This window comes from Neofelis nebulosa, chromosome 2 (assembly GCF_028018385.1).
Source record: "Neofelis nebulosa isolate mNeoNeb1 chromosome 2, mNeoNeb1.pri, whole genome shotgun sequence".
Taxonomy (NCBI): Eukaryota; Metazoa; Chordata; class Mammalia; order Carnivora; family Felidae; genus Neofelis; species Neofelis nebulosa.
The window spans coordinates 3185611-3209030 of record NC_080783.1 but is presented as its reverse complement, the minus strand read 5'-3'; the positions used below and the strand labels follow the sequence as shown (position 1 = coordinate 3209030).

At 40.5% G+C, this 23420-nt stretch overlaps 1 protein-coding gene across 4 annotated transcripts in view; it reads left to right on the top strand.

The window, feature by feature from the left end:
* The window catches only part of RBM44 (RNA binding motif protein 44), a 48718-nt gene that overhangs the window by 8308 nt on the left and 16990 nt on the right, over nucleotides 1–23420 (top strand). For 3 of the 4 annotated variants that reach the window (XR_009253719.1, XM_058699772.1, XM_058699766.1), the window contains exons 2-13: nucleotides 3024–3113; nucleotides 5814–7426; nucleotides 7714–7772; nucleotides 8925–9101; nucleotides 9614–9797; nucleotides 9892–9914; nucleotides 10047–10131; nucleotides 13800–13914; nucleotides 14900–15028; nucleotides 17196–17275; nucleotides 17380–17450; nucleotides 19402–19648. Coding sequence is in view for 3 of the 4 variants with exons in the window: in XM_058699772.1 (XP_058555755.1) it covers nucleotides 3041–3113; nucleotides 5814–7426; nucleotides 7714–7772; nucleotides 8925–9101; nucleotides 9614–9797; nucleotides 9892–9914; nucleotides 10047–10131; nucleotides 13800–13914; nucleotides 14900–15028; nucleotides 17196–17275; nucleotides 17380–17450; nucleotides 19402–19648 (2856 nt within the window). In the remaining variant the exon portion in view is untranslated. The remainder of the gene's footprint in view (nucleotides 1–3023; nucleotides 3114–5813; nucleotides 7427–7713; nucleotides 7773–8924; nucleotides 9102–9613; nucleotides 9798–9891; nucleotides 9915–10046; nucleotides 10132–13799; nucleotides 13915–14899; nucleotides 15029–17195; nucleotides 17276–17379; nucleotides 17451–19401; nucleotides 19649–23420) is intronic. The other variant, XM_058699781.1, reaches the window with a different exon arrangement.

Sequence of the window (23420 nt, the reverse complement as noted above, 5' to 3'; positions counted from 1 at the left end):
ATAAGAATTTAGTAGGCTTTGGGGAATCTGAGTAGCTCAGTCAGTTGAGTGTCCAACTCTTAATCTCAGCTCAGGTCTTGATCTCAGGGTCATGAGTTCGGGCCCCACATTGGGCTCAGTGCGGAGTGTGGAGCCTACTTCTGTGTCTCCCTCTCTGCCCCTAACCCGCTTGTGCTCTCTGTCTCTCTCAAAAATAAATAAACATTAAAAAATTTTTTTTTAAGAATTTAGTAGGCTTGATAGGAATTGATATAGGATGGATCTTTGATGGCCTTTTAAATTTTTTCCTGACTGGTTTTCTGTTCAGCTTTTTCTGTTAAGTTTTTTATCATTTTCCTAGAAAATTACCTATTTTGGTTAAATTTTCATTTATCCATCAGAGATGTGTATAGCAATCTGTTTTTTTTAACTTTTTAAAAGTTTGCTTATTTTTGAGAGAGAGCGCAAGGGTGCAAGCAGGGGAGGGGCAGAGAGGGAAACGCAGAATCCGAAGCAGGCTCCAGGCTCTGAGCTGTTGGCACTGTGCCCGACGCGGGGCTCAAACCCACAAACCGCGAGATCATGGCCTGAGCCAGAGTTGGACACCTAACTGACTGAGCCACCCGAGCCCCACCAATCTCAGTTTTTAAAATAACTTTTTTTTTTTAGTTTATGTATTTGAGAGAGAGAGAGAATGAGCAGGGGAGGGGCAGAGAGGACGAGACAGAGAATCCCAAGCAGGCTCCGTACTGTCAGTGTGGAGCCCAATGTGGGGCTCAAACTCACAAACCATGAGACCATAACCTGAGCTGAAACCAAGAGTCTGACACTGAACTGACTGAACCACCCAGGTGCCCCCAAAATTTTTTTTTAAATCTCTTATTAAAATGCTCCTTTTCTCATTGTGACTTAGTCCTTTCTCAGATTTGTCAGGTATTTATTTATTTTTTCAAAGAATAGCTTTTGGTTTTAGTTATTATTTTTCACTCTTTTTAAATCAGTCACTTCTGCTTTTGTCTTAACTAATTCTTTTTTGATTTAAGTACTTTCGATCTTTTCTATACTTTTTTTTTTTTTTTTTAAAGTAGGCTCCGTACCCATCGTGGGGCTTGAACTCGGGATCCTGAGCTCAAGAATTGGCTGTTGTATGGACTGAGGCTGGAGTTGACTGCTTATGACTGTAGTTCGTTAAGTTTGACTTAATAACAAGCATCTAAAGCTGTGGCTTCTTTCAGTCATAACTTTGGCCAGGTCCCATGTATTTAGAAAATCTGTGCTCTCATTGTCACCAATTTGTTTTCACTTGTTGAAGTTTGTACTGCTTAGTAAGTAGCTAAGTCAGGATTCAAAGCTAGATCGCCTGTCTCCATGGAGTGAGCCCTTCTGCTTTATACAGCTGACCCCTGAACAACACGTGTTTGAACTGCATGGGACCGTTTATATTTTATGCAGAGTTTTTTCTAGATGGTACTCTACTATATGTGTATTTTCCTTATGAAATTCATAATAACTTTTTCTTCTGTAGCTTACTTGGTGGTAAGAATACAGTATTTAGTGCATGTAACATACAAAATATGTGTTCATCAATTGTTTGGATTATTGGTAAGGCTTCCAGTCAGTGGTGGGCTTTTGTTAAGTTCGGGGGGAGTCAGAGTTACACATGGGGGCTCGGTGCTCCTAACCCCCGTGTTGTTCAAAGCTCAACTGTAATGTCTTCTCATTGTAGCACAGGACAAGTGAACCTCGATGATTTGTCCAGGGTCACCAATTGAAATAGTTCATGGAGAATTAGAACGAAATCAGGTTTTTTCTTCAAACTTCCCAGGAACCTTTGTAATACCTGGTCACCAGAATTCTGTGGAAGCTACCTTAGCTTTCTAGGGGTATAGACAGTGAAGATAACTAGGGGCCAGAAGCCCCAAGATGATTTTGTGTGTCGGCTGGACATTTCTTCTGCTGGCCTCTTCTGGGGTCATTCATGTAGCTACTGGGGGGCCTTGATCTTCCTGTTAAGTGACTAACTTGGACTTCCTCATGTGGCAGCTGGATTCAAAGAGTCCTTGTCAATGACTTTTCTTTTTTTAATGTTTATTGTGACAGGGAGAGAGAGCACATGTGTGCGAGTCGGGGAGGGGGCAGAGAGAGAGGGAGAGAGAATCCCGAGCAGGCTCCGCGCTGTCAGCACAGAGCCTGACGCGGGCTCGATCTCGCGAACCATGAGATCATGACTTGAGGCGAAGTCAAGAATCAGACACTGAACCAACTGAGCCACCCAAGACGCCCCTGTCAGTGCCTTTTAAAAACAGCTTTTTTGAGGTCTGTTTTACTCATTTCAAAAGTACAGTTTTAAAAACTCTGTCAAGTGGTGCAGTCATCACACCATAAATCAGCTTTAGAACATTTTAATACCTCCAGTAAGATCCCTTATACCCATTTACAGTTAATTCCTCTTCCCATCCCCTGCCCCACGCAACCATTAATCTGCTTCCTGTGTCTATAAATTGCTTTTTCTGTATGCTTCACTTAAATGGAATCGTGAGTGTGTGATCTTTGTCCAACTTCTTTCATTCGGTGTGCTTTTGAGGTTACTCCAGGAGATTGCTTGCCTCGGTTTGTTCCTTTTGTTGCTGAAAGATGTTCCATTCTATGGATATACCATTTAATTGGGTTTTAATAGATCTACAATTTGTAACATTTTGAAACATTTTTGATCCAGGTTTGACATCAGTGGGCCATACTGTAGCCTTTAGTACTCATTTTTTTGGATTAAGACTTTTGGGTGGCCTAATACATTGTTTGCCTTTAATCTTTAATGTTTCTTGGAAATTTTAAAAGAATGTGTCACATCTCTTTAAATAGTAGAATCTACTCTGTAGCTGTCAATTCATGTTTTTACGAAAGTTGTTCAAATGTCCTACCAGTTTTATCAGCCCTCTTCTTTTTGAATCTTTGACTGTATAATTGCCATTTTGTCAAATTCTTGATTTTCTCATAGCGTTTTTAAATATAACGCCGAGTCTGTTCAATGTTTACACCTCTTCTAGAGGCAAATCCTTGGGAGATGCAGGCTGCCGCAGCGAAGCAGATAGCTCCTGGTAAAGCCTACCGCAGTAATGGAGGAAACGTCCGGAAAGGTGAGGGGCCAGGCCAGCTGGCTTTATTGCGGGTGGAGAGAGGGACCGAACGTAATCGAGCCAGATGGTTCTCCGGCGTTGCTATGTCTTTAAGCCTTCCTTGTGGCGAGGCGGTGGGATGCGGCACGGTTTTAATTTGGCAAACCCAGGTGACTTCTGGGGAATGTGGGCAGCCCACACAGGGGCTCTCAGGTAAAGGGCAGAGGCGGGGAAGAAATGGTGAGCCAGGAGAGAGGGTTTCTGTCCGACCGGGCCTTCAGGAACTCCTGGTGGGAAGTAACCTGCAGGGGGATGAGTGGAAGGCGGGCAGGTCAACCTCGCCGCCCAAGTGGCAGATGTCGTCTTCACGCAGACCTGGAGTTTCTTTTTCTGTGGTAATGGTACGTGAGAAAACAAGAAACAAGAGCATAAGAAGCAGGGCGACTGAGCTTTATGTACTTGCGAATATATGTGGTTTCAACACAGACGCACACACACACAGAACACAGAATTCAGATAAAATATAGGAGAATATTGTTGCAATTGTGTGGTAGAGAAAGCCAGCGAGACAAAACCCAGAAGTCAGAGAAGAAGAGACCAATCCATTTAGCTATCTTAAAAACCACAGTGTGACAAGATTTTATAGAAAATTCAAAGATAAGCAGTAACCTCGGAAAAAAGTCACTCGTATTATAAATCTAAAAACCAAAGGATTAGTATCCAGAATGCATAACGAAGTCCTATACAGATCCTGCAGGAAAGCATAGAATGTGACAGTGACGCTCACCCTGCTGGCCTGGGCTCCAGCCCCGTGTTTATGATAGTTTGCTAGACATTCACATCTGGCTGTTTTATCCCTCACCTTCAATTCTGCTTGCTTGGAACTGAACTCGTTGTCTCCTCCCTCCCACCTTGCTCTTGCCCTGCTCTTCTTCACAAAGTGCCTGTCCCTCTAGCCCCACGTTTTTCCATGCAACTGTAATACCACGTGGTAAACCTTAGCGTTACCTCAGAATGATGTTCAAGCAGGTGGTACCCGGTGGGCAGTCAGGAAATCAGTTGAGCTGATTGTGACGAGCTTTTTTGAAATATATGAAATAGACCAGAAAATAGCAAAATACATCAGGCATAGAGTAGTTACTGTTTTATAAACTTTTTGTTTCACTTATGCACATATGTATGTATGTGTGTACTGGATCTTGATAGAAAACGTAGTTCCGATTATGTTCTTAGTCAACAAAATTTTTTTACAATTCTTTTTAATGTTTATTTTTGAGAGAGAGAGAGAGACAGATGCGAGTCCAGGAGGGGCAGAGAGACAGGTAGACAGAGAATCTGAAATAGGCTCCAGACTCTGAGCTGTCAGCACAGAGCCCGATGGGGGGGGGGGGAGGGGGGGCTCCACCTCAGGAGCCCTGAGATCATGTCCTGAGCCGAAGTCGGACGCTAACTGACTGAGCACCGTCCCCCACCCCTGGCGCCCCAGTCAACAAAATTTTCAATGCCATTACCTCTCCGTCATCTACCGTTCCCAGTGGACCTCCAGGCCTTGCCAGCTGTGGCACTTCTCAGTCCCACTTGTACACTTGGTCTGTGTGCCTCCGTCCCCCCTTCAAGCCTCCGTTCTTACTGTTGCCAGGGGTGTCCAAACTTACTTCCATTCCCTTTTAACAAGCTTTCAGGAGTTGTCTGTTGCCTTAGAATAAGAGCCGAACTCCTGAGCACATCCTGAAAGGCCCCTTCTGCTCATAGCTGCTGTCATTTCCACGGAGCTGTTCGACTCCAAACAGAGTGGCTTACAGTTTCCCGAAAATGCTGTGTTCTGTCATGTAGCTAACTTTGTACCATGCAGTTTGATTTGCCTAAAATAACCGTCTATTTTGTTTCAAAAGTGATTTGCCTAAAATAACTATTTTGTTTCGAAACACTTTTTAAATGTAAAGTTTTCTCTGAAGGTTGCTTCTGCTTTCTTCTCAAGCATTTGCCTGCTCATTAATACAACTGTGCCGGCCGGCACTCTGCAGCCGTGTCACATTCGCACGTTTCCTATCTGTGACCCTATGGGAGCCATGAGTGTTTGGGTGCGGTGCCTGTGTCTTCTTTCCTTTGTTTTTAAAATGCCTGAGGCTGTCATTAGGAGCCACCCGAAGATTACAGAGTGGCTGCCTTATAAATAGTAAACACCTTGCCACTGAAAGAGTTCTAGAAGAACCTTGGCTGTTAGTCAGCTGGAGCTACCATAACAAGCTACCATAGACTGGGCGGCTTGAACCACACACATTTATTGTTTTGCAGTTCTGGGGGGTAGAAGTCAGAATCAGGGTGCCAGCCTAGCCAGGTTCTGGCAGGGGCTCTCTTCCTGGCTTGTGGATGGCCTCCTCCTTGCCGTGTCCTCACACGGTGGCAAGAGTGAGCTTTCTGGTGTGTCTCCCATCCTGGGGGCCCCATCCTCATGACCTCATGTAGCCCCAGTTACCTCCCAGAGGCCCATCTCCAGTTATCGTCATGCTGGGAGTCAAGGCTTCAACATTCAAGTTTTGAGGGGGACAAGACTCAGTCCATAGCAGCAACTGTAAGGGATATTTGTCATGGGCAATGTAAAAAGAACCCCTACATTGGGAAGAGCTTTGATCAGATCGTGTCTGAGGTCACTTCTAGTGTGAAGAGTTTGTAATGCTACTGCTGCCAACATTTTCTTCTTTTTTTTTTTTTATTAATCAGATGAACCTTCTAACCCTAAGAAAGCAAATGTGTTCTTCTCTTCCAATGGTTGTAATGAAGCCAGATCGGCTTTTCTTGACGATGGCTGGGATTCCTTGGCACCACATCAAAGAGCTGAGGACACGGAAGTGAGCAGTACTGACACAGTGGACTTCCTGGAGCCATCTTGTCCTGGGAGCCTGGACGCCAGCAGAGAGTGCACTCACTCACAGTCCAGTGAGTTCGAAGACAGTGCCGACTGTGCTTTCTTGAATGAAACATACTCCATACATTTTTCCGAGTCAGAACGAAAGAATGAAAGTCTCATTCACTTAACTTCAGAATTGGATTCTGAAATGCAGAACACAGAAGGGGTGTGTTTTGATATTTTGGAGCATCAAGGTATTAAGATTATTGGCTTGGAAAGAACCTGCAGGATTTCAGATGACGATTATAAAGAAACTGCCGAAGATGAGCAGAAGCATGAGATCAACGAGGACTCCCAGCAGGAGTATCATAGTGCAGAGGAACAAGAACACATAAGTGCCCCTGTATCTTTTGACCAGACGAAAACATTAAACACACCTGATCTGGAGGTTGTTGGGTTAAGAAATTCGGGTTATGAAGCTGAGTGTGCTAGCCATCTAGACGGTAATCGTGTCGAGTTGGCAAGTGATTCTAGCATCTTTTTAGATTCAGTTGATGTTTATGGACAAGAAGATGCACCCCGTGGCTCCAAGTTTCAGAATTCTGTTGTGTTAAGAGAATATCACGAACCAAAGCATGGCATGTGTAAGGAACGAGAGACTAGTTTAATGTACCACACGGTATTTGATGAAATTGTACTAGGGAGCAGTCCCCTTGAAAATCGGGAATCTCGATCTAAGAGTAGTTTCTTGAACCCTCAGAGAGCACTAAAAGCTACAACCTATATCGGCAAAATGAAATGTCAAATAATCGAAAGTAAAGATTTTTGTGGGAATGAAATCGTTGAGAACCAAAAGTTGCACCACCTTGGAAATCCTAGCACATTACGAGCAGACAGAGCTTTACAGGTGTTACTCCAACCCGGTCAAGATTGTCAGACTTCCCGGACCTCTGCTGTTGATGATTCAGTAATTTCTCCCTGTGGATATTCACATTGTAGAAGCCTACAAAATACCCCCAGCCCAGCCTTAGATGTTTCCGTTACTACCCCGAGGATTACAGCCAGAGATCATGAAGCAGTGGATGAGATCTCCCTAAAAGCTGCTGATGACAGCACCACAAATAACTCGTGTTTTCCCAGCATAGAAGGAACACGTCCTGAGTTGGTGATGGATGCGGCAAGTGACAGAGTCACGGTTCATCAGACGGTGGACGTTTGCGCTGACTTTAGGGCTTGTTTCACGACCAGCAGGGCAACGAGTGCGAGACCTTCTGTGGTATCTACGTCAAGCAATACAGACATAACCATGATGAACCAAAGGCGGCCTGGGGAGTGGCAGGGTGAGAGACACAGAAGTGTGGCCTGTAATACAGATGGGCCGCACAGCCGAGGTCATGAAGACCCGCCAGTGACGATGAGCAGAGGACCCCTGGGGAACTCTCTCTCAGTTGACAGTTCAGAGCCTAATGGAAATCTCCTAAACAAGGTAAAGCCAATGTAACTCATAAGAAAATTTTATTTGACCTTATATGAAGGCAGTGTATGTTATAATTCAGCAAATTATGATGGGGGTTCCTGAGGCTTTTGTGAGAAAATGCAGGATGAGGGGAAACGGTGAACAGATTGCTACCAAACTCTAGCCGCCTTTGGCGGCAGCTATTGATGCAAAGTCAGTTAGAAAGTGGATTTTACGTTTTACCAGTTGGGAACTCCAGATACGACGTATGTTGCTTGTCATATCTTTCTAATTTAGTTTTAAAACATGTTTTCCAGGATTCCCTGGAATTAAGAAAAACGTCTGCTATCACAGACTTAAAGAAACGTCCTGAAAGGTAAGTCAGATGTATAAACTTAACAGATATACATGGGGAAGAGAATCAGAAGAATAATTTGCTTTTTTGTAAGGTATTTAACCATATAGAATAATAGCTAAAAAAGACCTTAAGAGATCATCCGCTTCAGCCATTTGCTTTCGAACAAATAAATATTAGGATAACGTATAATGTTAAAGCTTTTCACTTACTAAGATTCAGTCTCAGTAATTCCTTCAGAAACTCACGGTGTCTTATTCTATTTATTCTACCCAAATCTGCATGAATTTAAGTACTCCATTTTCTTTCATTTTCTACCCCTATAGACCAAAACAAAATAGCACCGATGAAAACCTTCACACATTGGAAGAAGTAAATAGCTACTTTCACTGGAGTATTTTAATCTTGATTTTAATTCATTGTGTAATTTATTCTGCATCCGTGGAGAACCGCGTTGCGGGTTTGAAGGGGAAAGGGGAGGTCTCTCAGAAGCCAAGCTAGGTGTCATGCTCTGAGGTCATTTACTTTTTCCTTCCTTCATTCTTCGTTCTCCTAATGAGTTTAATCTGGTATCCAGTCCTCTAAAATTAAATGGAAGCGCTCATTTCCCATGGCAGAGGTGTTGAGAACGGCAGGAAGTGACAACCAGTAGCAAGGGAAGAATTATTAACCAAGAACTATTAACGTTTGAAAAATAATAGTGAGTTGGGGCTTTTTGATCTATTTACAGTAAAATATTTGCTTATGATAATGACCCTTAATTAATAAACATGTAAATCACGTCTGTATGAAAGAGAGAACGCATTTAAGAACCGTTTCCATCCAGAATGCTCACAACTTTAAAAAATGTGGGTCAAGGCTTGATTTAGGTTGAAAATCTTCTGATTATGGATGAATAAAATTGATACTTTACTTTGGAATCCTTTTTCGGTAAAAGAAAGCGTACATCGGAAAGTTTTTTACTTCTCTGACTTTTAGAAAGAGTATGTTTAGCTTCGACTTGACATCCTTGTCTTCTGAAGCTATGGTGTGTTCGTGCGGCCTTTCCGTCCATAGTAGAAATTGATCGAAGCCTGGCAGGAAAAGGGAAGAAATGTTCAAATGTTTCAGAGGCGCGTCGTTACCAGAGAAAGATGTTTGGAATCTGACCTAACCCCGTCTTTTATTTTCCAGGGAATCTCCGCCTTGTGAAGAGGCGGGGAGGAGTTCGGCCTCCCGGTGCTGTGAGGACGCAAGGCGAAGAGCCGCGAGGGCAGAGCTGCACCTCCTGCACCTTCACTACCAGATGTGTCAGCGCCACTGCAGTGACATTTACAAGCTTGTCACGGAAAACAGGGCGGGATTCAGCAGGTGATCGTTCATTGTAGATCTGTATCTTGGGAATTTACCACAAGCTTTAGATGTACACCAGAAGGCATCCTTAGTTTCTCTTTTCGAAAGGCAGAATGAGGGGGAGGTCGTATCCGGTTCTGTTAGCTGGCCTGGGGGTAGTGGGCTTCCAAAAGGAATACGTTGCGACTTCGCGGAGAGGCAGCGGCGTATGTTGGGAGGAGGCGTCCGGCCAAAAGATAGAGCTGACAGGTTGCTGTTGCTGTTGTTTCATAAAGTCCCAAGTATGGCTGAAGTCAGTTGGAGGGTTTTGCGTGACATTCTGCCACATCCTCTCTAGCCTGTATGTGGAGGGTTGCTGTGCCGCCCCTAGAAAAACATCATCTTTGGTTCCTTTTCTTTTACTAACCATTCCGAAGAAAAAAAAATCTGTATAGATCTGGTAGAGTTCGAACTCGGGGTGTAACATAATCCAGTAGTGTTCAGTGGATGACCTGTGCCTAAGTGCTTTTGTAAATTGAACTTCTGAACAGGAACCTATGGAGTAATTGTGCTAAGAAGCAATTCGGATCAGCACTACTGTCTGTTTGGGGAGACTTGAAGGTTAGGTACGAGAGCTTGAAGGACAGAATACACAAGGGCAGGCCGCTGGAGGAGCTGCCCCCGCTGTCTGTGGAATCGAAGCTACTATCGACCTTTTCTACTTTGGCTTTCGCGGTATGTTTGTGTGTTTTAGAATTCAGATTTTACTTCGTTTACACAGAATACATCTTAAACTAAGAGATTGTTCTTCCCTTTGCTCTCTTTCCAGCTAATGAAAGAGGAATCACACGTGTAAGTTATGGTTTCATCCAATGTAGAATTCATTAGATCTTAAAAACTGCTTAATTCGGTTAACTTTCAGTTTTCTGTTGGTTCTTTTTCAGAACATTGACAGATTCCTTCACGAAGTGTTTCTCTGTTTAGCTTTTCAGGAGCAGATTCTGAACTAGATAATCAAAGTACATGTGATGTTGACGTCCCTTCACGCCTAAAGAAGACTCCGCCTCAAGTGAGATTTTTAAAAAGTAGTTGATCGGGGTAAATCTTTAATTTTATGGCTTAAGCAAAGAAAACTGTAATGTTCGGAAGCCCTCACGTCTTTCTTTTCACTCAGCTCACTTTGTGTACTACCATTTGAGGGATGTAACTGGTTCGAAGGAACTTAATGTCCTGATCAGACCGATGTCAGCAGCGTATGTTCAGTGGGGTGACCATATATAACTTAGCGTCAAACCAGGAGACTTCTGAGGGTGGAAGGCAGTGACGTTAATGACTCCCTGTGACAGTAGGTGTAAACCTGAACTGCATCAGGCAGACCAGGCCGTGTGGCCACCATCATAGTGTGATCCAGGGTGGTTAAAACTAAAAAATTGTTGCCCCGTATCTCAGGAGGTAAAGTAATATCTCCTTCATTTTAGACCAGGCAGAGGTTTAATTCCTTCATTATTGAATTGATAAAAATAGTTTCTAAATGCCTTCCGTAGGTTTTCTTCATCTCTTTTGTTCCCCTAAGGAATTGTCTGTCAGATGGCAGTCTGTGTGAGAGCACTCTGCAAATTGTGAAGTGATACAGAAACACAGGTTATGGTCCATTGTCAAGTGAGGCAATGGCGTAGAAAAGCTAAAGTTTATTTCTGTTTTCTGATTTTGCTCTTAACCCTGAGGTTATATTATTTGGGTAGTCTTAAATAAAAAGATGCATTTCGAGGCCAAAAGTAAAATACTTAATATTGAGTTATATACTTTTCTATTAACACATGATTAAAAGCAAATTACTTTAGCAAATGATGTGTTCCATTGTCTGCTTGTTTAAAAAAAGTCTCAGTTATCCACAAACAGATCTACAGCCAGATTTTTACATCCTCACATTTCTCACATAGTTTGTTAAAACATGTTAATTTAGTAATATATAATGTTCTGGAGGATTTTTTTTCATCACTGTAGTGGGAACAGTGATATAACCTGCTTATTTGGGGACAACAGTATTGTCTTTAAAAATACAAGATGCATGGGAATGCAAATTGGTGCAGCCGCTCTGGAAAGCAGTGTGGAGGTTCCTCAGAAAATTAAAAATAGACCTACCCTAGGACCCAGCAATAGCACTGCTAGGCATTGACCCAAGGGATACAGGAGTACTGATGCAGAGGGGCACTTGTACCCCAATGTTTCTAGCAGCACTCTCAACAATAGCCAAATGATGGAAAGAGCCTAAATGTCCATCAACTGATGAATGGATAAAGAAATTGTGGTTTATATACACAATGGAATACTACGTGGCAACGAGAAAGAACGAAATCTGGCCCTTTGTAGCAACGTGGATGGAACTGGAGAGTGTGATGCTAAGTGAAATAAGCCATACAGAGAAAGACAGATACCATATGGTTTCACTCTTATGTGGATCCTGAGAAACTTAACAGAAGACCGTGGGGGAGGGGAAGGGAAAAAAAAAAAAAAGAGGTTAGAGTGGGAGAGAGCCAAAGCATAAGAGACTCTTAAAAACTGAGAACAAACTGAGGGTTGATGGGGGGTGGGAGGGAGGGGAGGGTGGGGGATGGGTATTGAGGAGGGCACCTTTTGGGATGAGCACTGGGTGTTGTATGGAAACCAATTTGACAGTAAATTTCGTATATTAAAAAAAAAAAATACAAGATGCAGTTGGTGGGAATGTAAAACGGGTGCAGCCGCTCTGGAAAACAGCATGAAGTTTCCTCAAAAAATTAAAACTCCATCTACCCTACGACCCAGCAATAGCACTGCTAGGAATGTACCCAAGGGATCCAGGAGTGCTGCTGCATAAGGGCACTTGTACCCCAACGTTTATAGCAGCACTTTCAGCAATAGCCAGATTATGGAAAGAGCCTAAATGTCTACCAACTGACAAATGGCTAAAGAAGAGGTGGTTTATATATACAACGGAATACTACTTGGCAGTGAGAAAGAATGAAATCTGGCCATTTGCAGCAATACGGCTGGAACTGGAGGGTATTGTGCTAAGTGAAATAAGTCAGGCAGAGAAAGACAGATACCATATGTTTTCACTCATATATGGATCCTGAGAAACTTAACAGAAGACCATGGGGGGGGGGGGGAAGTTATAGAGAGGGAAGGAGGCAAACCATAAGAGACTCTTAAAAACTGAGAACAAACGGAGGGTTGATTGGGGGGTGGAGGAGAGGGGAGAGTGGGTGATGGGCAGGTAAGAGGGCACCTGTTGGGATGAGCCCTGAGTGTTGTATGGAAACCAGTTTGACAGTAAATTATATTTAATAAAAAAAATATTAGAAAAAATAAATAAAAATACTAGGTGCAGATATAACAATTTTTATAATCTTAGTTTGGGCTTTAAGACAATACCTATTATAATAGGTTGGGATGGAATTAAATTGACAGCTTATATGTGAAAACCAGTATAGTGTAGGATAGCGTTTCTAAATTTCAGCTACTCGTGTACTGTCTTCACAATTTTTCATAGCTGTGTATTACCTATAATGTTGTTTGCTTTGTATTTTTCTTTAAATGAGTCTCCTTTTAAAATAATGTGTAAACGCCAGTCAGAGTGGCCAAAATGAACAAATCAGGAGACTGTAGATGCTGGAGAGGATGTGAAGAAACGGGAACGCTCTTGCACCGTTGGTGGGAATGCAATCTGGTGCAGCCACTCTGGAAAACAGTGTGGAGGTTCCTCAAAAAATTAAACATAGACCTACCCTATGACCCCCAGCAGTAGTACTGCTAGGAATTGACCCAAGGGATACAGGACTACTGATGCAGAGGGGCACTTGTACCCCAGTGTTTATAGCAGCACTCTCAACAATAGCCAAATTGGGGAAAGAGCCTAAATGTCCATCAACTGACGAATGGATAAAGAAATTGTGGTTTATATATACAATGGAGTACCACGTGGCAATGAGAAAGAATGAAATCTGGCCCTTTGTAGCAACGTGGATGGAACTGGAGAGTGTGATGCTAAGTGAAATAAGCCATACAGAGAAAGACAGATACCATATGGTTTCACTCTTATGTGGATCCTGAGAAACTTAAGAGAAACCCATGGGGGAGGGGAAGGGAAAAAAAAAAAAAAGAGGTTAGAGTGGGAGAGAGCCAAAGCATAAGAGACTCTTAAAAACTGAGAACAAACTGAGGGTTGATGGGGGATGGGCGATGGGTATCGAGGAGGGCACCTGTTGGGATGAGTGCTGGGTGTTGTATGGAAACCAATTTGACAATAAATTTCGTATATTGGAAAATAAAATAAAATAATGTGTAAAGAGTAGCTGTTACACGTGGTAAAGAAATACTGCTTTTTATAAATAAAAGGTATATTTCAGCACACATTAAATCTATTACTGTTAATTGTTAATGTGAAAAATACTAGCATACTTCTGAAAAGCCTCTCAAGCACTTCTGGTGTTGTATGTGTGCCACACTTTGCTAACCGTTGAAGGTGTTAGTCGCCATACACAGACTGGCTTCACATCCTTACTCTGGTTACGTGTGGCCAACGTAAAGCAACAGGTTGCTTTCCTTGCAGTTGCTCAGCCAAAGGAAATGGTGGAGCTCTTGCTGCCTCCGTCGTCGTGCGGGCCAACCAGGGCCCATGGTGAGTGCCTACTGCAGAATAGTGTCCAGTAACTATCGGTCCTTATTTATTGTTGTTTTCATTATTTTAATCCTCAGATGTCCTTACTATCTGACGATAGTCCTCCTAAACAGGATACTTTACCCAAGGAAGATGGCTTAAAAAATGGTGACATAGATATAGACTTTAGTCAGCTGAAACTTGATGAAAAAGGTCAGTGTAAAGATGTAGTCCCGTGTCATTGCCAGAAAACTCAATAAAGTTTAAAATATTCCTAGTGCCCATTCATTAAATCAGAATAAGTATTTTTAATTTACTGAATGTCATCAGTCCGATTATGAAAGTGAAATACATTCTTGTTACGTCTACTTAACATCTGTAAGGTTATTTAACGCCAAATAATCATACAGGCTTAATCTTCTGCTTCATGTTCTCCAATCTGAAGAGTCTTTCTTCTGTCCAGTTTGCATCTATGTAAGTCGTACTTTGTTTTTAGTTTTGCCCTCTATGGAAAAAGATGATAATTATTCCAAAAAGATCATTAATTCAGTTTTTAATGAAATAGAGCTGCAGTACTGTTCAATCCCTTTTTTAAATGTTTGCTATTATTCTGTGTATAAAAATTTAATTTCACTTAAAGATCAGAAAAGTAGGGCCTTCAATAAACTGGGAATCAGTGTTAATTAAAGGAAAAGTGGCCCCTCTCCCCCACTCAAGCTTTCTCTCTCTCTTTCCCTGTCTAAAATTAAAAAAAAAAAAAAAAAAAAATTTTTAAAGGGTGCCTGGGTGGCTCAGTCAGTTGAATATCTGACTCTTGATTTTGGCTTAGGTCATAATACTAGGGTCGTGGGATCGAGCCCCACGTGGGGCTCCATGCTGAGCTTGGAGCCTGCTTAAGATTCTCTTTCTCCCTCTCTCCCCTGCTCATGCAGTCTCGCTTTCTCTGAAATAAAAAAGTAATAAATAAACAAATAAATACTGGGAAGCAGATCACTCAGAATAGTACTTTTTATTCAGGGGCTACTGAAAAACCCTTCTCAAAGAATCTTTATGCTTGGTTTATACTTTGCTGATACTTATTTTTACCTAAAACTAATAATTGTCATCATGCTGATTCATTCTAAGAAGCTTGTTAGGTAATTTCTCAGAGAGTTTAACATCATACATAATTCATAGCTACTTCTGATTAATTTCTCAGGCTGCAAAAATTACCGAGAAGTAAGTGAAGACTGGTTTGATGCTAAAGAAAACCTGACAGGAGTTGACTTGTCAGGAATACAAGAAAATCAAATAGAGAAGGACAAAGGGGATCCAAAGTTTACACAAGGTTGGTTGTTAACGGTTTACTAAGAAATCCTGAATTACTGTAGCTCATCTTGTAGCCATCTCTTGTGTTATTCTGGGGACTAAACTTTTAATATTTTATTGTCGTGGCTTTCCTTTATAAATATAAAAAATAAGACATTGGACATTTGGAGGTCAATTTTTCTAGAAAGTAAATCCGTTTAAAATGTTCATTTCTCCTTCAGAAAACTGCTAAAAGCTTAAATCCCAGATTTGGTTCGCAGGTAGAGGTCCGCGTCCTCCCCCACCGCTCAAGGCCAACACCAGTGCTCTTTCAGGGTGCTCTTTTCCCTTGACCCTCAGCAGACGTTTTCTAGCAGGAGGGGTATGTGGTGGACAGAACCAGCTTCCCAGTTTGTGTCAGGCACCCAGTGCTGTCTCTCAAATGGGCATGAGAGATCAAAACTGTCTGCTTTCCCTCACTTTCGTAATTTATTTCGTTTCAAGAATGTTTTCATCTTTAGATAGTCTTTAATTGCTTATAACAGTTGTAATTTCCTCTCGTGTCCGTGATCATTGCCATTCTGTCATTTCTAGATATATGCTCCCTTCCTTTATTTTTTGCCTATATGTTTTCTTTTCTTTGACATAATGGCAGTGGTTTTTAGGGGGGTCTTTTGGCTTGTATAAATAATGCTTACTAATATTTTTAAATAAAATATAAGGAAATTTTACCTGAAGGTTCTCCAACCTGCATTAACCACTCTTAATATACTTTACCATCAATTTATGCATTTCTTTATGCATATATGTAATACACATATGCAGTTTAACATAAATGACATTATTTCATCTACTTTTATCGCAACTAATTTTTTTCCTTCCCTTGCGTTATTTTTGTCTACATCACTTGGCACGCACTGTGTACATAGCTTACTTGATCTGTGGACTGCCTTCCCACAGTAGCTCAGAGGGGTCGGATTTTTCTGTATTTCGTTCACTACCCATACCCAGTGCTACGTACAGTGTTCTGCCTGTGGGGTGTTTAGTGGTCATGTTTGTATCGAACTAGTGAAAGGAGGGTCTCCGTTGGCTCACTGTAGCTCCTTGCTCCCTCACCCCAGTGTAAAAATATACAGATAATTAGTTACACTATTTTCTCTACAACAGTACATTATAAACCAAGAGATTAAAGGAAGTAAGTTAATGAAGATGGTTGTTATTGCCTAGAGATGAAGGATTCTGCCTGAATCCCGGCAGCACCACTTAATGAGATTTGTGACCTAAACTCCTAAGACCTTGGCATCCTTCTCTACAGAATGGAAACGATGGCAGTTGCTCGGTCATGGGGTGCCCTTGAGCATTACACGAGGTGACACGTATGCAGTGCTGGGTATATTAGAGAGTGAGAAATGTGAGAAAGTCAAACTTAAAACTCTCCCACTATTATATACAAATAGGAAACAAATTAAAGCTGCTCTAAGAATTCATTCAACAGATATCTGTTGTCTACCACTGATGTGCCAGCTTATAGGTTTGGACAGTAAATTGAAAGAATCTCAGTTCAGTAAATCCTTCTTGATTTCAGACCAAGTTCTCTTCGAAATAGAGACCGTGAAAATGCATTCTAAGAATTCTGAATTTTATCAAACCAAAAATACATCTGTAATCCTAATATCTGTGGTTCCCAAAAAGTGCTATGTAAATCAAGTTATTTGTACCCCCCCCCCTTTTTTTCAATGTGCCGTTACCACTGCCACAGGCTGATATTTTTCTGATTTTGAAGGTTTTGTTGGTGGGATGTTTCCCCAGCAAAGGAATAAACATAAACATGGTGTTACCATGGGGGCAGCTAGGATCCTGTGTGCATCCAACATCGTAGACAGCACTTCTCTGCACCAACGGCAAGGGAAAGACGCCTTTCTTGGTTATGATGTACTCGATTATCTGATTAGACGTTATTGACCCGTTTTTGAGCTGCAAGAGGCTTAGTATCAACCGATCCAGTCTCTGTGTTTTGAGGATGATGGGTTTAAGGCCCCCAAACCTTCAACCTGTACTCTAGGCTCTTGGTCTTCAGTCTAGTGCTGATATTTGGTAATAACTGCGTACTGAGCTTTGTAATCATAAGAAAAAAGGTTTCAGGGTTCTTTTCAGATATCACAACAATAACGGTCATCTTCTGTTCTACATTGTTTCTCTACAAGCAGAAATGAAAAATACTGAACTTTTACGAAAAGAGAAAGGTTATTTGATACATGTCGGTGGTCTCTGCCCTTCAGTCTCTGAGGTATGCCGGGACTCATTTTTTGAGTTTCATTGTACAACCCATGAATTGTTCATATTTCGATTATTTTTCTCCCTACCTTTCACAAACTTTTATTTTTCTTTTAGGCTGACTTAAGGTCTCATTTCCGGAAATACCAAGTTTCTGAAATTGCAATCTGTGATTCAACTAATTACAGGTATGTGTCCCACATTCAGTAAATGTGCGCTTGCTGGGTGTCTGCCGTGTGCCAGAAGTTCTGTAGTGGACATCAGCCACAGCCCTGCTAAAATCCAGGGCCACTGCCACAGAGGTTTCCCAGCCTGGTAGAGGGAGTCACTTTAGCTACGTTAAACACATTAGCTAAAGTCACTAATTGGAGGAGTTTGGTTTTTTTTATATTTATTTTTGAGAGGGAGGACGAACAGAGGATCCGAAACAGGATCCATGCTGACAGCAGAGAGCCTGCTGCTGGGCTCGAACTCATGAACCAAACCGTGAGATCATGACGTGATCTGAAGTCAGATGCTTAACTGACCGAGCCCCCCAGGTGCCCCAATTGGTGCTGTTCTTTTTTTTTTTTTTTTTTAAGGTTATTTATTTATTTGGGCGGGAAGGGGCAGAGAGAGTAGGAGAGAGAAGATCCCAAGCAGGCTTCATACTGTCAACACGGAGCCCAGTGTGGGTCTCGAACTCATGAACCATGAGATCATGACCTGAGCTGAAGTCACTTGGTGCTGTTCTGAGTCAAATCTTTCATTGTACCTTTTGATTTGCCATTAATTTAGCTAGACGGCTTATGGTTTGGGTTCCGTTCCCAGGTGCATCAGTAGCTTGCTGAATAAATTTGGGCAAGTTACTTAACCTTTCTGTACCTCAGGCTCCCATCTGTAAAGTGAGGATAACAATAGTACCTTCACAGCTGTGAAACTATCATTAAATAAGTAAAGCAATATGAGTAAAGCCTAGCATCCAATAGTGCTCAGAAAATTGTACTTTTATTTTTTTAATTACCTTTTGGTTGAGGCTTTTCTATTTTTTACATCGTCTGCATATAGTCATTTCCAATATGTATCGTGCCACTTTCTGTTTTGTGATGATTGTAGGAACATTCAAAAGTATCAAATAGTAATGATGATAATTTCATGGAAATGGCCTTAACTGTTTTATCACTAGTGATGATAGCTTTCTATTTCAGATATAAAAGTCTTTACCAGTTAAGAAAATATCCTGTCTGTAGTTGGGGGTTGAAATTTATTAAAAATAGTTGTTGAATTTTGTCTTAAATGGAGTCACTCAAGATCATGTGCTTGGTTAATTTGACCTATTGGTATGTTGTTAATACATTTCACTACATTAAATTAGTTTTGTAATCCTTGAAGTATCACTTGATGTGAAATATTTTTTTAGTCTTTGTTGCATCTTTTTTTAAAAAAACTTTGTGTTTTTTTTTTTTATTGCTTGAAGTATTACACATTTTGTGTGGAAATTTAGAAGGCACAACCAAAAGGAAAAATACAAGAGGTTATGAAAATATATTCGTAGTCCCGTCTTTTGAAAACAACTCCTTTTCAGATTTGGTGTATGTCCTTCTGTTGACACGCCTAGAGCCGGCGCTTACAGAAAGGTGACTCATTTTCATACGGATGGTTAAAATTCTGGCTGGATTTTCTGACTTCTTTTTTGGCCCTCAAGGTCCTGAGGACATTCTCTTACATATTCTGCCAAATGTTTTTAAAATTTGCCTTCCACAGTTTAAGCCTTTGATCTACCTGGAGGTTATGTTTGTGTATAGAGATTAATTCTAATTTCTTTAGAATGGATAATCAGCTGTCCTAAAATAACTAATCTGTGTTGGTCTGTCAGATAGCAACTTTGCAAATGTTTCACAGTAAATTTTAATATAAAATCAATAGAGAATTCATAAGAAATGCTATCTTTTATTTCCCCTCTTTAATTTGTTTTATTCAGTTACTCTAAATAAATATTCTTCCTAATTCTAATCTAAGGTAAGTAGAGTAACTTTTTTATTTTTAAGAGCAGCTGTCTTGTAAAAGATACGTATTTGTCTTATCCAGTAGTTACAAAGTGAAGTTTGAGGCAATTTAAAGTCATTAACAACCTTTTGGTTTTCTGCTTTTATGTGTTAGGTATGCATCCCTTGCTTTTAAAAAAAGCATTGATGCGAAGATGGCCGTGAAAGAAATGAATGGGATAGAAATAAATGGGAAATCGGTAAATGTGCGTCTTGTGAAAACTCCTGGAGAATATACATCATCTCTTTCCTACAAAAATGGAATGGAGAGAAGCACCAGCAAGGAAATTAGCTCAGCCTCCTCTGTTTCGAGATTGCCCAGAACTAGGCCAAGGCAGCTGGGATCTGAGCAAGACAGTGAGGTTAGTTTTCTTGATGGATCCTGTACATGGTCTCTGTATATGCCAGGCTGCGATAAGGAGCTTTGCAGAACAAGTAACTCTAGAATCAGGGATCTTGAATTGGGAACGAGAATGGTAACCTGAACCTTGGACCCAGCCTAACCTGTTCTTTGTGCCAGTCCAGTAGCTCTTGGCGGTGGAGGGGGAATGTAGATCTTTGTAGACCTGGCTAGAGACTCATTTCTCTTTACCATTAATTAGGCTCTTCACCAGTGCTTGCCAGTATTTTTTTGTCTCTTATTTCGCAGACAGTATTGCTGTGCAAGTAGTTAATTACGCTCTCATCATCCTTTTTACACAGTTAATCTTAGCACAAAATTGTTAAAACCATAAAATAAAGTGTTTGTGTTATATATGCCCCCGATTCTGCCTTATCAGGGTCTTAAAACACCACATGAACAGGGATGAAGTCGCCTCATTCACTCCCATCTCTCCACTGCTCGGCAAAGTGCCTGGCATTCTAGAACATCATTCCAGAATATTGTCTTATGTTCCATTTCCTTTTCTTATGATCTCACTTTTTCCAGAATGTCATATAAATGATACCATGTACCTTATTTGTCTGAGCTCCTTTGAGATTGATCCATGTTGTTGTGTGTATAGCATTTCATGCTGTTCATGTTTTGACCATTTTTATTGGCTTTTTTTTACTTTTTTTAGGTTTTCATTTAAATTCCACCTAGTTAATATGCCGTATAATATTAGTTTTTGGTATGCAGTGTAGTAATTCAACACTTCCTTATATCAACCGGTGCTCATCATGGCGGTCATATGTTGACATATGTTCCATCTATCCCTACTTTGTTGAGGGTTTTTATCAAGAATAGAGGCTGTATTTTTTCAAATGCTTTCTCTGCATTTTTTTGACAGGATCATATGGTTCTTTTTTCTTTATTGATGTGGTATATCACAGTTGATTTGCGAATATTGAACCAACCCTGCAGCCCAGGAATAAATCCCACTCGGTCATGGTGCATAATTCTTTTAATGTACTGGGTGCATTCGATTAGCTGGTATTTTATTGAGAATTTTTGTATCCGTGTTCATCAGGGATATTGGCTTGTAATTCTCTTCTTTAGTGGTGTCTTTGCCTGGTTTTGGAATCAAGGTAATGCTGGCATCATAGAATGTGTTTGGAAGTTTTCCTTCCACTTCTATTTTTGGGACAGTTTGAGAAGAATAGGAATTCTCCCAGGAGAATTCCTGGGAAGCCATGTGGCCCAAGACTTTTGTTTGTTGGGAGATTTTTGATTAGTGATTCAATTTCTTTGCTGGTTTTGGGTCTGTTCAAGTTTTCTATTTCTTCCTGTTTCAGTTTTGGTAGTTTGTGAGTTTCTAGGAATTTGTCCATTTCTTCCAGATTGTCCAGTTTGTTGGCATATAATTTTTCATAGTATTCTCTTATAATTGTATTTCTGTGATGTTGGTTGTGATCTCTCCTCTTTCATTCATAATTTTATCTATTTGGGTCCTTTCTCTTTTCTTGTTGATAAGTCTGGCTAGAGATTTATCAATTTTATTAATTCTTTCAAAGAACCAGCTGTTCGTTTTGTTGATCTGCTCTACTGGGTCTTTTTGTTTCTACATTGTTTATTTCTGCTCTAATCTTTATTATTTCCCTCTGCTGGCTGTAGGGTTTATTTGCAACTCTTCTAGCTCCTTCAGGTGTAAGGTTAGGTTGTGTATTTGAGACCTTTCTTGCTTCTTGAGATGGGCCTGAGATATTCTTCCCTCTTAGGACTGCCTTTGCTGCATCCCAAAGGTTTTGAATTGTTGTGTTTTCATTTTCACTTGCTTCCAAGTATTTTTTATTTTTTCTTTAATTTCCTGGTTAACCCATTCATTCTTTAGTAGGGCGTTCTTTAACTTGCATGTATTTGAGGGCTTTCCATATTTTTTCTTGTGGTTGACTTCAAGTTTAATTGCATGTGGTCTGAAAATATGCATGGTATGATCTCAGTCTTTTTGTACTTGTTGAGGGCTGATTCATGCCCCAGTATGTGATCTATTCTGGAGAATGTTCCATGTGCACTTGAAAGTAATGTATATTCTGCTGCTTTATGATGAAATGTTCTGAATATATGTTAATCCCACGCAGTCCAATGTGTCATTCAAAGGCACTGTTTCCTTGTTGATTTTCTGCTTAGAAATATCTGTCCATTGCTGTAAGTGGGTGTTAAAGTCACCTATTATTCTTGTATTGTTATCAATGAGTTTCTTTATGTTTGTTAATTAATTGGTTTATAAATTTGGGAGTTTCACATTGAGGGCATAAATATTTATAATTGTTAGATCTTCTAGTTCATCTGATAAAAGTATGGCTACTCCAGCTTTCTTTTCACATCCATTAGCATGATAGATGGTTCTCCATCCCCTCACTTTCAATCTGCAGGTGTCTTTAGGTCTAAAATGAGGCTCTGGTAGGCAGCATATAGATTGATCTTGGTTTTTTAGCCATTTTGATACCCTGTGTCTTGATTGGAGCATTTAGTCCATTTACATTCAGAGCGATTCTTGAAAGATACACATTTAGTGCCATTGTGTTAACCTATTGAGTTCGTATTTCTAGTGATGTTCTCTGGTCCTTTCTAGTCTTTGTTGCTTTTGGTCTTTTTTTTCTCTACTCAGAGAGTACCCCTTAAAATTTCTTACAGGATTGGTTTAGTGGTCACTAACTCCTTTAGTTTTTATTTGGGAAATTCTTTACCTCTATTCTGAATGACAGCTTTGCTGGTTAAAGAATTCTTAGCTGCATATTTTTCCCATTCAGCTTGTTGAATGTATCCTGCCACTCCCTTCTGGCCTGCCAAGTTTCTGTGGACAGAGCTCCTGTGAACCTGCTCTATCTTCCCATGTAGGTTAAGGTGTTGTTTCGTTTTGTTTTGTTTTTACCTTGCTGCTTTCAGGATTCTTTCCTTGTCTGAATATTTTGTGAATTTGACTGTGATATGCCTTGGCAATGGTCGACTTTTGTTGAATTTGATGGGAGTCCTCTGTGCTTCTTAGATTTAGATGTATGTGTCCTTCCCTAGATTAAGGGAAGTTTTTAGCTACTTTGTTTGAATAAACTTTCTGCCCCTTTTGCTTTCTCTTTATTTTCTGGGACTCCTATGATACAAATATTACTCCTTTTTAATAAGTCACTGGGTTCCCTAAATCTGCCTCCGTGATCTGTTAGCTTTTTCCCTACTCTTTTCAGCTTCATTATTTTACATAATTTCATCTTCTGTACCACTGATTTGCTCCTCTGCTTCATCCATCCTCATTTTTATGGCCTCCATTTGGGTTTGCATCTCAGTTATGGCGTTTTTAATTTTGGCTTGACTAGATTTTAGGTTTGTTTTTGTTTTTTTTTTTTATCTCTGCAGGAAGGAATTCTCTGATGTCTTCTATGCTTTATTTAAAGCCCAGCTAGTATCCTTATAACCATTTTTTAAAATTCTAGTTCAGACATCATACTTACATCTGTATTGATTCAATCTCTGGCCATGAGATCTACTTCCTATTCTTACTCTGGGGTGAATTCCTTAATTTTGTCATTCTGTCCAGAAAGAAAAGAAGGAAAACAAAACAAACAAAAAAAGAAAAAACAAAAACAAACTAGATCCTGGGTGTGTTTAGGTCTGCTTGTAAAAAGAATCTAGATTCAAAAATTTTAAATAAATGAAATGAAAATAAATAAAAAAACATATCTAAAAATACGTACATAAATTTTAAAAATAATAAGAAATTT